Source organism: Trametes versicolor (genome assembly GCF_000271585.1).
Source record: "Trametes versicolor FP-101664 SS1 unplaced genomic scaffold TRAVEscaffold_8, whole genome shotgun sequence".
Lineage (NCBI taxonomy): Eukaryota > Fungi > Basidiomycota > Agaricomycetes > Polyporales > Polyporaceae > Trametes > Trametes versicolor.
In genome coordinates, this window is record NW_007360328.1 from 1,117,861 (window position 1) to 1,130,404 (window position 12,544).

General features: G+C 55.1%; 1 protein-coding gene across 1 annotated transcript; it reads right to left on the reverse strand.

The window, feature by feature from the left end:
• Window positions 1-6,553: 6,553 nt before the first annotated feature.
• TRAVEDRAFT_49425 (uncharacterized protein) lies at window positions 6,554-9,142 on the reverse strand (the record flags this gene model as incomplete). The annotated part of the gene is made up of 1 exon (XM_008042058.1): window positions 6,554-9,142. The coding sequence occupies one exon, from the start codon at window positions 9,140-9,142 to the stop codon at window positions 6,554-6,556; it is 2,589 nt and encodes an 862-aa protein (XP_008040249.1).
• Window positions 9,143-12,544: the final 3,402 nt, after the last annotated feature.

Here is a 12,544-nt window from a genome sequence, read left to right on the forward strand (position 1 = left end):
CTCGCTATGCGATCTAGCATCTCATTGACCCCATATGGGTCATCGAATCCGAAGCGGTCCTTGCGTGGACCCTTCGACGAGTGCATCGTCGGTACTATGCGCTCTGTAATTACAGGAGCAGAGCTGGTGACGGCTCGCCCTTGGTGTCGAACCGGAATTGTCACGGCCATATTGCCGTTCCCTCCCCCTTCCGATGACCCTTGCGGTCCTGCATAGCGCGTATGGGGAGGTTCCACTTTCGTGGACTTCGCCATGCTCCCCTATTGGACCAACGGTCCGTTCTCGGTTACCCACTTAATAGGTTCCTTGAACGACCGTTTTGGTGTCTTGGAGGAAATGGCCTCCTCCTTGAATAAGGGAATGCTCTGCTTCCCGACCAACACCCGGTCGTTCGCAAAGTCCAGTACGATACCGTACTTACGACAGAATACTGTCCCAAATATTGCGTCGTACTTGTCGATATCGACGACATCGAAATAATGTGTATCACGCACTGAGTTCAGTGCGATTTCGGCTTGCGCCCCGAAATTGATCTTCGTACGACTACCCTTAGTCCCCAGCTGGAGGCCTACTGGCTCCTGCAGGTCAATCCTGCCCGCCTTGCACAGATACGCAAACTCCGGAGTAATGGAGTCGGTAGTGCAGCCCGAGTCGAATAGCACTAATGCTTTAATACCGTTGATCGGTATCTCCGCACATAGCGTGCGTTGAGCCTCGTGTACCCGTTGGGGTTGGGCCGCCGGGTCCTCAATCTTGCGGACTTTTGCGTCATAGATCCAGGCGTGACGCAGACCGCGTTCATTGGCAATAGCCATACTGTGGATCCTTGGCTCGTTTGCCGATCCTTCTGAGGCGATTGCCTCAACTCGCATGCTTGCCATATACACGGCGTCGTCGTGTTCGAAATCTTCCCATTCCGACTGGACTTGTTCGTCCGCGGATTCGTATTGCGATCCTACGAATTCGAATTCGGACTGAGGGAGGTCCTGGACCGTTTCGGCCTCTGGATCCAGCCCCTGGGTGTCCTCCGGAGTGCCTGCGTCATCGGCCAGGTCGAACTCGACCGTCTGTGTCCCGATGGGTGCGTCCGGTTGCTCATTGTCCGAAGTGTCGTCCACTACCCGTTGCGCGAACATGCGCTGACCAGGAATGGTCTTCTTGCCATGGTTGGGGCAAGCCGGGTCTGATGCGAAATGCCCGATTTGCCCGCACGAGAAGCACTGCGATGCTGCCTTGGTGGCTGCAGGCTTCGGGGCGGGACGAGATACCTGCCCGGGAGTGGGTCTTGGTCGATCGGTGCGACCTGGAGCCGTACGAGACGGACCATGTCGCCTTACTGTGGACGAATTCGTCCTAGGCGAGGGCTCCGCCGCGGGAGGTCTCCGTGGCTGGGTATTGTTCGAACGGGCGGTGCGATGGTCGTTCGACGACGAGGGATTGTTGGTTCCCGGGGTGGTGTCGCGGATGCGACGGCGTTGTTGTATCGCCCGGGAACTCTGCTCGATCTCGAGGGCAGCCTGATAAAGCTGAGATAAACTATTATATTTAACGGAGAGGCCGTTAAGTACAGTGAGAGTATTCTCATAGCTGACGGGCAACGTCTCGATAAACTTGCAACGTATCTGGAAGGGAGAGGGCTTCTCCCACATCTTCTCGGTGATGTACAGTAAGCGTTCGTACAACGCGGCGACACCGCCCTTATTGGGCTCGAACCTCAGATTGTCATACTCCTGAGAAGCTTGGAGATGATTATCTCGGTGGATGAAACGTCGGAATAAACCGACTATGGCTTCCTCGAACAGCCACTCCCGACGTTCACGGGAAGGAGATTGTACCGTATTGTACAGCCAAGTGGCCGCGTCGTCGGCCAAGCAGTCGCCCAGTATTCGTAGACGATCACGGTCCATGGAAGGACCAGTTATCCGGAGTGTACGGAAGAATTCGAGGAGGTTATGAAACCAAATCTCGAAGGCGTCGAGATCATCCTTGCCCGCATACGGCTTCGGGAGAGTCATCTTCGTGACTTTTAAATAGGCCGGCGGGCTGGAGGTAGGTTCCTCTCCGACCATTTCGTCAATCATCCCAAGAAGCCGTTGGACTTCACGGGTGTCGCGAGGTCCGTAGCTGGGACCGGTGTACGCCAGCTCCTCGGACCGGTTTAGGTCCTGCTCAGGGACAACCGGAAGTCCGGGGTGTACAGAGACACCAGGGGCCATGGACCGACGCGGTCGCAGTACGAACTGTTGGGGTATCGCCGTAGACGTGGCAGGTCTATGATCTCTCCGGGGAGCCTGCGACGCCGATTCGTACTGATCCCAGTCCGGAGGTGCGGTGATGTTCGACGGTTCGAACGGTCCGAAAGCTACGCTTCGTCGGGGTTGCTCTGCACGAATGGGTGCGGGGCCTCCAGGAGCGGGGGATACGATGCGGGAGGGACCCGCTATGGGACCGACTTGACCAAGTCCAGCCCGGCGTAGTCGTTCCACACGATCGTACTCCATTTGTTGTCGGCGCACCTCACTGGGTGTTGGACTCGGGGGGCCAGCCAGATGGGCCTCCACCTGAGTGGCATCAATAACGTCCTCGACGTTATTTCCGGGACCCACTGTATGGTCCGCCCCTTGTTGGGCCGTTTCTCTCATTTCTCGCTCGAAAGCAGCGAGCTGGTCATTGAGCTCGGCCTCCGCGAGCACGACTTGCTCTCTCAACGCCTTATAGCGTTCCGCCGAGTCGCGCAGGAATCCCATGATTCGTAACGCGGGCGCGGGCTGAATCGTTTCTCGCCGCTGCGAGTTCTGCCTAATATCGGCCCAGGTATCACCGATCTGCTCGAGATCCTCAGTAAGATTACTGGTGGATCCGGGACGCGGAGCGTCCGTAGTGGGGGCCCTGGGAGGCTCGGCATGTTGGGGAATACCCCCTGGGGCCGAGCGTACAGACCCAGTGCGCGACGGTGCGCGCGGAGCCTCGGGTTCCAGCGTATTACGTCGTGGCGAATTCGCAGGAGCTGCCTGCGGTGCTGGGGGTGGATTGGGCACGAAACTTCGTGCGGGATCGCCCCGGGGAGATGGGGGTTGGCCCGAAGGCCCAGGAGCCGCGGTTGGCGGCGGGTTTGCGTCGCCCGAAGTGGCAGGTTGCGAAGAACCTGGTTGGTTGCCAGGGGCTCGCTCAGGGCGGCTGGAAGTTCCAGAAGGCTGCGTGGGGTCCATATCAGGACGCTGTCGTAAGGCGTCCGAGTTCTGATGACGTGGTGACGTCGAGCTCTACTGATGCTTTGAACGAAGGTTCGTTCTCGCGGCTAGAGTAAAAAAGTGTAAGTGTACGTGACCTCCACCGGTCCCCGGTATCCCGCAAGTACTCTGTACCGGGCTGTATTGCTCGGCGTACTCGTAGGATGGTGGGGTTGGGTAGAAGTCAACCCCACCAGACGCCCAAGGCCCGAACCTTGGGGCGCCGTACGCTTATGTAAGGTACATGACGTAACGCATCTAATCTACGGGCGCCTATGCGCCCTGGGTCTCCGAGAACCTCGGAGACCTCGTTCTCCTTTACTCGATGACGGTTAGTCGTCCTCCGCGCACGACCTAGCACGGTCTGGTTATGAAAGAACCGACGGGTTCTTACAGGAGGACAAGCTCCTCAGACGTCCCATACACGTCGTAACCAACCATAAAGCGTTGGAATTCTTGCAGGGCATAGAACGCCCGAGTCGTCGCCAAATTCGTTGGTACGAATATCTGGCGCGATTCAAGTACGATATCACGTACGTACCCGGGAGACTCAACAAGGTAGCGGACTGTTTATCTCGTTACCACGAGAATGATAACTATCATGACGAGATTCCTGACTATGATATGGTCAACGCCGATGCGCGTTTGGATCCGGACGGGGATGACCTTCCCCAATCCCGACTCATTGAACTACGAGGAGGACGTATTCTACGTCGTACCCGCCAACAAGCAGCCCGCGAAGCCCGTACCACGGACGCTCCAGTCCCGACGGACCGAGTAGAAGCTCGAGTAGTTGAATCTGAGCAGTATGCTCATCATCAACCCACTTCAACTACCCCCGACGTGAATACGTCCGAGCCAAAGTCACCGACACTTGCGGAAGCGTTGGCTGGTGGTCCGTCCCTACAAAAATACGTAGAATCGGATGAGGGCTTCTGGCAAGCCATCCGCGAAGGGTATACCGCCGACAGAGCACTGTCCAAGGTATTAGGCAACCCAGCGGGGTTTAGTTCCTTTGCATTACGCGACGGCATTATCTACACCAAGAACCGTCAAGACGAGGAAGTCGTCTGTCTTCCCCGGGCCATCCACAAGGGCCGCTCGATTCCCGAGCTGATACTGAATCAAGCGCATACGGCGCTGGGACACCTCGGTCCTCAACGTACGTCGGAATACGTACGACATTGGTTCTGGTGGCCAGCGTTGCGGAAGGATGTAGACAAATATTGTCTCAGTTGTGGCACCTGCCACACCGTGAAGTCGTCCACCCAGTTGCCATCAGGGTTGTTACACAACCTACCCATTCCACGACAACCGTGGACGTCCACTTCAATGGACTTTGTTGGTCCTTTTCCGTCGTCGCACGGCTACAACTACATTTGGGTGATAGTATGCCGTCTGACCTCAATGGTCCATCTTATTCCAGTGAATACCACGAATACCGCCGACGAGCTGGCCATGATATATCTGCGTGAAGTCGTCCGACTTCATGGACTACCCGAGTCCATAGTCTCAGATAGAGACAGCAAGTTCACATCAAAGTTCTGGAGTAAGGCTGCACATAGGTTCAGGTCACTGCATAGGTTGACCTGATCTGACCTGAAAATTACCTGTAGGTTCAGGTCATCTAGGTTCTGGTACCTAGTATGTAGATCAACCCCAGCTCTAGATCAAAGCTGGCAGAAATCATTGACCTAGAAAGCTGACCTATATGATCTGTATATTGAAGATATAAGCTGAGTAAAGTGCAGACTGGTGGAAAAAATGTATCATTTGTGGTGTAGTGCAGCAGAATTCACATATCCAGCTATAGCCCAAGTATTATTCATATGTTGTGGCTTGAACAAGTGCAGAATTATGTACAATCTATATAAAATGTTACATGTTGTCAATGTTGGCATAACCATTTTGAAGAATTTAAGGCATTGTATCTGGGCACAAGCCTTGTACTTCTCAGGGCTGGACATTTATCTTTGGTTTGTGGTATATGTCTCTTTATATCCTTTTTGCTCTTGGTCTATTATTGTGTCTCCACTCTTTGTGCAAGTCCCATCTGTAAATATTGAAGGTATATTGAAATTTAGGAATGTGTGTTAGTCTACACCTGAAAGGTAAGCCAGTTGTGGTGTTCAGGAATGTGTTGATTATACCTTGGTACAGTATATCTCAAACATATTATAAGACACATACAAACACAGATCATATGTAGGTTGATCTGTAGGTACTAGGTCTAGGTCACTAGATCACAGGTACCTGTTTTTCTTATTTTTCTATGGGCACTTTACAATATGACTTAGATAGAATACTGTAGCTATATGACCATTTCAGTGAGGGGTTTTTGTGTGATCAGTGGGCACAAAGCAGTGTGGCAGCCCCACAGGGGCTGTCAGCAGGCCCTAAGAACAGTGCAACCAGTGGCGGCCCACTGGACAAAGTGGTGGTGGTGGTGGTGGGTAGGGGGGGGGGGGGCCGAGTGGCCTAGGACAAGGGCCTGAAAGCAGTGTGGCAGAGGTCAATGTGACCGGTGACCCACCAAATTGGTCATATAGCTACAGTAGGAGGAATTGTTACATGATGTGTTACCTGACTCCCACCTGCAGACTTCCAACATGTAAGTATATGTGACCTCTACCGGTCCCCGGTATCCCGCAAGTACTCTGGACCGGGCTGTATTGCTCAGCGTACTCGTAGGATGGTGGGGTTGGTAGAAGTCAACCCCACCAGACGCCCAAGGCCCGAACCTTGGGGCGTCGTACGCTTACGTAAGATACATGATGTAGCCCATCTAATCTAAGGGCACCTATGCGCCCTGGGTCTCCGAGGTTCTCGGAGACATCGGTCTCCTTTACTGATGACGGTTACTCGTCCTCCGCGCACGACCTATCAAGGTCTGGTTATGATAGAACCGACGGGTTCTTACACTCTCCCCCCCTAGACCCGTGGTGGGGTCTCAAAATTAATATACAATGAGGAAGGGCCACAACTCGGAGTGGCGGTAGCACAGTATAATACACGGGTCCTCTGCGCTGCACTCGCAGAGGCCCTATAATACAAGGGTGCGGCGATGAGGCCGCTTTTATATGTACACTAGGCGCGTCGCATTCGACACCCTAGGAGGACGAGCGTCGTCCATGCCCTGAGTACTGACTCGCGACGGGGGCACACCGTCCGAGCGGTGCTTCGCGAAGTGTCCGCGGGGAAGGGTGGACGCTACTGCGTCCTGCACCAATATATACACCATGACGCTGGTGCGACGTCTGGGCGGATGAAGGTACCAGGCGGTACTGGTGGGTATGGACGCATTCGTCTGGGTATATGGGGCTTCAGGACTCTTCGTCCATCTGCTCCGTGTGGTTACCACCCTCCGGGGCTGCAGCATCCCCCTCAGGCTCTTGTCGCGCCGCGTTGTGGGCGATGTTGTCGACCGTCTGAGCCGACTGATCGACGTCCATCTGAGTAGGCGCGGCGGGGTTTGGCACCGGGGTCGGTGCGGTTGCAGGTGCGGGTGCGGGAGCGGGCGCGGGTGCGGGTGCGGGTGCGGGCGCGGGTGCGGGCGCGACGGTTGGCGCGATGATCGGTGCGGCGGGTAAGAAGGCGAGTGCGGGGTTAACCGCCAAGCCGCGCATGCCGAGCGAGGCTATGGGCGGTACGGGGCCCGCGCTCGTGGCCGAGACGATCCCGGGGAACGCCAGGACATTGGTGTTGGCGTCCAAACCCGCCTGCTGAGCACGAGCGCGGTGCGCCGGACGTTGGAACAGGTCGGCTAAGGCGACTGTGAGCCCCTGGGACGCGTACCAGTGTGCGACGTGGAAGACGGTCAGGTCGTCGTCGTCGAGCGACCCCGTGTAGTATGCATGAGAGTACAGGCCCTGGGGTTGCAACTGCCAGTGCTGCAGGATGTGCCGATACAGTCCCGGCACCGAGAACAGTGCGGTCGCCAGCGTGACCCAGCGTGCCCGCTCCGGTACTCCACGGTTCCGTGCGATCGGGTTCCGCGTGTACACGAAGAACTGCGCTGAGACCAGTGTCGGTCCGCCATCCTGCGCGCGCTCCATCCACACAGGGATGCGGTCCTGATAGGACCTCCACCATTCGCGGTGAGCTTCCGGGGGGTCGGTGGTGCGCGGCTGCTGTCGACGAGGTCCGTTCAGGTCTTGCTCCGGGCGGGTCGTCTTCATGACGTTCGGAGGTATGCCTGGACGGCGTCCAGTGGGAGGCGGCAGATGCAAGGTGTCCGCGAACTCCATACCTGGAGGGGTGTACGCTGCCGGGTGCATGATGGTCGGCAGGTAGGGAGCCTTGTCCGGGTTCCGCCACGCGTCTGCGAGGGCACGGATACCCTGGACACCCTGCAACACCGAATTCCTCTGAACTTGCTGAAGCAAGTGCTTGATTCGAGCGCGCGCCTGACCCATATCGGTCGCTGTGGCCCTCAGCAGCCGCTGAGCATCCTCCGGGGTGACGGGTACAAAGTCGTACCAATGGTCCGCCTCGCGAGGATTAGAGTCCTCAGGGACTGCGAGCATATGGTACGGCCATCCGGTGATCCTAGGACGCGGAAAGCGTCCATCACTCGAATAGTTGGGTGGCCTTGGTGGCGGGGCCAACGGGGTCCCATACACCGCGTTCTGTCGCACCTTACGTGCTGCCTTCTTCTTAATGTATTTTTCGTCGAAGAGATCCTCTTCGTCGTCCCCAGAGGACAATTCCTCGAAGTCTTGGAAGTCCACAGTGGGACCCGATCCAGTGGCCGCATGCCGACTCGACGACCCCAACGCTTCCGGTGCAGACGCCGGCGGCGTCGAATCGGTCGCCCGGTGCGGGGCCCTTGAAGGACCCGCCGTCCGGGACATTGGAGACGACCCCGTCATAGACATGGGCTCATCCCGATCCCTCGACGGACCCGACTCGGTCGAACGAGGCACCATCAAGGACGGTCGGCGTGGACTATTGTCCCGCGCCGACCGCGACGATCTCACTGGATACCCCCGTTCCGGCGACTCAGGGAAGTCGGGGTGACCAGGCGGCACTGCGGGGACCCGCCTAGCTTGGTTGGGCCGAGTCTGGCTCGCACGAGCCCGGAGACGATTCTCGTCATTGAGCATCTCCCGGGCCTGGTTGCGTTCCGACCGATATCGGTCGCGGTCCTGACGAAGAGTCGTCGTTTCCGCCCGTGCGGCATTGAGCTCCTGCTCCAGCTCGGTGTTGACTCGAGCGCGTTCGCGGAGCGAGGTGGCTTCTGCCAATGCTGCTCGGAGCTGCCGCTCCAAGTCCTCTACTTGCCGCGTATGCTCGGCGCGGTTCTCTCCCTCCCTGGAGCGTGCATGCTCCTCGAAATATCCCCAAAACTGCGACTGCAGTTGGGTTTGGACCGCAGTCAACGCGTTCCTGAACGAGGAGTCGTTCATCGCCGCCTGGTAGTGTCGCACGAACTCCGTGCAACAGCTGCATCCGGCCGAGTGCGCCACAAGGAGGTGGTGATTGGGGACCGCTGCCCACGACATACCTGGAATGGGCATAAGCGGGGGCATTCCAGGGGGCAGGAACGGCGCTGCGTTCGACCGGTCGGGCCCTGGCATGCTCGACGATGCGGGCGCGTGAGCATATTGCACCGTTGGGTGCAGTGCGGCCGAGGATACTGTTGGCGGCGACTGGTGCTGGTAGGGGAGCGGTGCCCCGTACGGGGAGGCGTACGCGTGCGGGAACCCGCCTTGCGCCATCGGGTGTAGTGGCGCATGCGACGGCCCCGCCCCTGCGTACTGGTTGGGCACCTGGTATGGCGCGGGGAGCTGTTGTTGGGACCCAGCTGAGTCCGGCTGCATCGCAGCGCCTTGCTGCTGAGGCGCATTCTGCGCCGCTGGGTCCAAGACCATCTCGGTCTGGTTGGAAGTGGGCGAGGAGGGGTTGGACATGGTGTATGTCGCGGGCGGGTGCGTTGTGGGTGGATGGTGGTGAGGTGGCAGAGATCGACTTGCGACATAGCGAGCTCGCCGCTTAGGACGGCGAGCTCGCAAGCGCCGGCGGAGTTCGAATCTCTGCCCGATCTGCCAGATCCCCGCGACGTGTCGCGTCTCGCGCCCATGTGATCGCGCTCGTCCGTGCCGACGCGCGTCTACTCTATTCCGTTCCCTGCGGTCGCCCCCGACCAACACTTACTTAAGTGTTCAGTTGCGGCTGCAACTACTTCTTACGGGGTAGACTGCGCCAGTTCTTGACACCCATAAGACGACAATACTCGTCTAGTGCGGCCAAGTCCTTACAGTGCTCATAAGGTTCCCAGGTGTGGTCTCCGAGCGTCCACCGCACATGGAATTGACACTTTTGTCCTGTCCATTCGTGCCCGACAATTTCGTCCACCAACCATTCCGCGGTATCGTCCGCTCCGAAGTCGTAGAATGCGCGGGCCTCCCGCTTAGGGAACAACGCATCGTTGTTTGCCTCATGTTTCCGCAGGAGGGAAACATGAAAACGCGGGTGAATGCGTCGGTTCTTAAGCTCCGGTGGGAGGTCTAGCACGTAATTCGACGTGTTCGGAAAGCTTTCGAGGACTTTGTATGGTCCGATGAACCTGGGCACGAGCTTTCGTGCACGTCCTTTCGGAACTGATAAGTTCTTCGTGGACAGGTATACGAGGTCGCCGACCTCAAACTCCGGCTCAGCCTGCCGGTGTTTGTTGGCGTGATAAGCCTGAGAGATCCGGGACTCGATAATAGCGTCATGAGCGCGTTCGAGGTTAGCCAGAGCTCGCTGGGCGAACTCACGCACTCCCTGAAACGGAGTATCTGTTCGAATTCCACTCATGGACCGGGGCAAGTATCCGTAGTTCAGTTCGAACGGTGCAAAACCCGTAGTAGAACTCGTCGCTGAATTCAGCGCGAATTCTGCTAGTGGTAGCTTCTCGTACCAATCGAGCTGGTCCGGAGAGACCAATGCCCTCAGAATTTGAGTAATGGAACGGATAGTCCGTTCCGTCAGACCGTCGGTCTGAGGATGGAAAGAGGTGGACATCATTAATTTGACTCCCATGAGTCGATGCAGTTCTCTCCAGAATAAGGCTGCACATAGGTTGATCCATAGGTGATCTGGACCTGTACCTACAGGTATTTGCAGATCACAAGCCTTGATCTAGAACTGGCATTGATCCACATACAGTGTAGAAAATGTGAAAAATACATGGTGCACTAGAATTTACAAGAGGCACTCAAAGCGAAAGAATAATGGTGCTTACCAGGAATAAAACATCAATATATGCACATATATGAAAGGGTAATATCCCCCCACATTGAAGCACACATATCAGGACTGATTTTTACTCACCTTAGTATATTCATGGTGTGCGAGGAAGAGCAATGGTGGAAGGAGGGTGACTTGGGTGATTGAATAACACAGGGAGGGGAGCTCCAAGTGGGGGACATTGTGGATGGTGGTTCAAGGACGAGAAGCAGTGAGCAGGGTCAAGGGCTCTAGTGGTCTTTATATAGCTCGACATGTAGGGGCATAGGGCAACAAGTACCGAGGGGGCCAGTCAAGGGACTCAGAGTCAAAAGGAGATGCAACTTGGACACAACTGCATCATTGCAGTTTCAGTCATGTGATGACTCAGCAACTTCTACTTGAAGCTTTTTCCCCCACAGCCACTGATTTACAAGGAATTACAGGCAGCTGTATCAACACACTGAGAGATATAAATCTCCGCCACATATTTCCAAGTGCTCTAGCATCTTACATAGTCTTGCAGCACCCCTGGCACAAGTGGTGGGCACTTGCTCTACCACCTCCATATTGGTCTGTTGTCCACTACATCTGATCTCCGTTTTGCTGATGTCTGCGACACTCTGCATTACTCCTGTATCCCTAATCTTATCATATGGCAATGAAGGCTTGTTTCTATTTTGGTGTTTAGTCTGCTTTAGTGAAACTGCTGACATCACAGTGGTTTACATTATGCTTGATAGGATCACAGCTTCTTTGAAGGCCAAGGGGAGCTATACCAGATACTAAAATCTTAGATCTTGCCTTTTTTGAACGCCTATTTTTTAAAACTGTTTCCACAAGATATGGGTAAAGAATACTTCATAAATTTAACATTGGGTCTTTAATGTATTGAAAAAGTACCTACAAAAAGTCAAGACACAAAGCTACCCAATGGAGCTTGAATTATAGCATTACGATTCCACTTTAGGAATCGGGTTTTATCATCGTGACTTTCCCTTTGCTTACTAAGCAGACAGTTGCACCGATCTCGTATCTCATTGGCTCTGCTATACCCATGGCTGATTGGCTATTATGGATGCTCTGGCTTACCCTTTGTATTTGTTCCTGTTGTTTATGTCTTTCGTTCACCCTTGATTGCAGAATCAATGTCTCTTCAGCTCTACGTATTAGCCATCATTGAATGATCGGTATTTGATTTTTATTTACATCTGGCACTCATAGTGGTCACTTCAGCGCACTAACAACCTTGGTCCCTTCTTGCTCAGTAAGTAGCAGTATCCGGTGTAGACAACTGGGCTCTCATGCTCATACAGAGGATAAATTCAATAACAGATCTGTTTTCAAGTAACTTAATATACTTGCATTTGTTCAAAAGTCAAAGTTGTTCAAAGAAGGCTGGTGGAATCGGACCGGCGGGCACTGCCCACAACCTAGTCTTGTTCCCATCCGTTCTGGCACTTGCAAGCTTGCTGCCAGAACATCTGGTGTATTTTGGGCCGGATTTCGGACATTGTGACAGGCGGGTCACGGCTGTTTGGGCACACTCGTATAGGGGCATTTCACAGTCATTTTTCGTCAATAAGGTCTCGACAGCTGCGCATTAGTCTTTCAAGCACTCACGTCAAATTTTTGTCGTGCTGGTGATAATTTTGCATGTTCAGCAAGACATCTGCATGGGAGGCTTTTTGGGTGTTTTGGGTGCTTTCAAACACGTAAGCACTCTTACATGCTGGCCAAAGCCTCGTGCAGAGGGGTCTTTGCGCTGAGTGCGTCGAACACAGCGTGAAGCCCCCACGAAAATTCGGCATTGGGCTCAGAACACACATACAACACCCCCAACATGCTTTTTCCCCTGCCAAACATGCTAGGGACGCGCAGAACGCACCACATACCACGTGAGGTATTATGGTTACAAGAAAGGTGATGGAAATGCTCCAGTGAGTTTTCCTCGGTCGACCCTTTTGCATGGATATGGCAGGAGGTCATATGTAACATAAGTTGTGCCTATTGGACGACTATTCCCAGCAGGTTTCAGCCAAACTTTCCCGTTTGTGTTTCGAGCTCGGTGAAATGTGGGGGAAAGGCAACCTTTCAATACC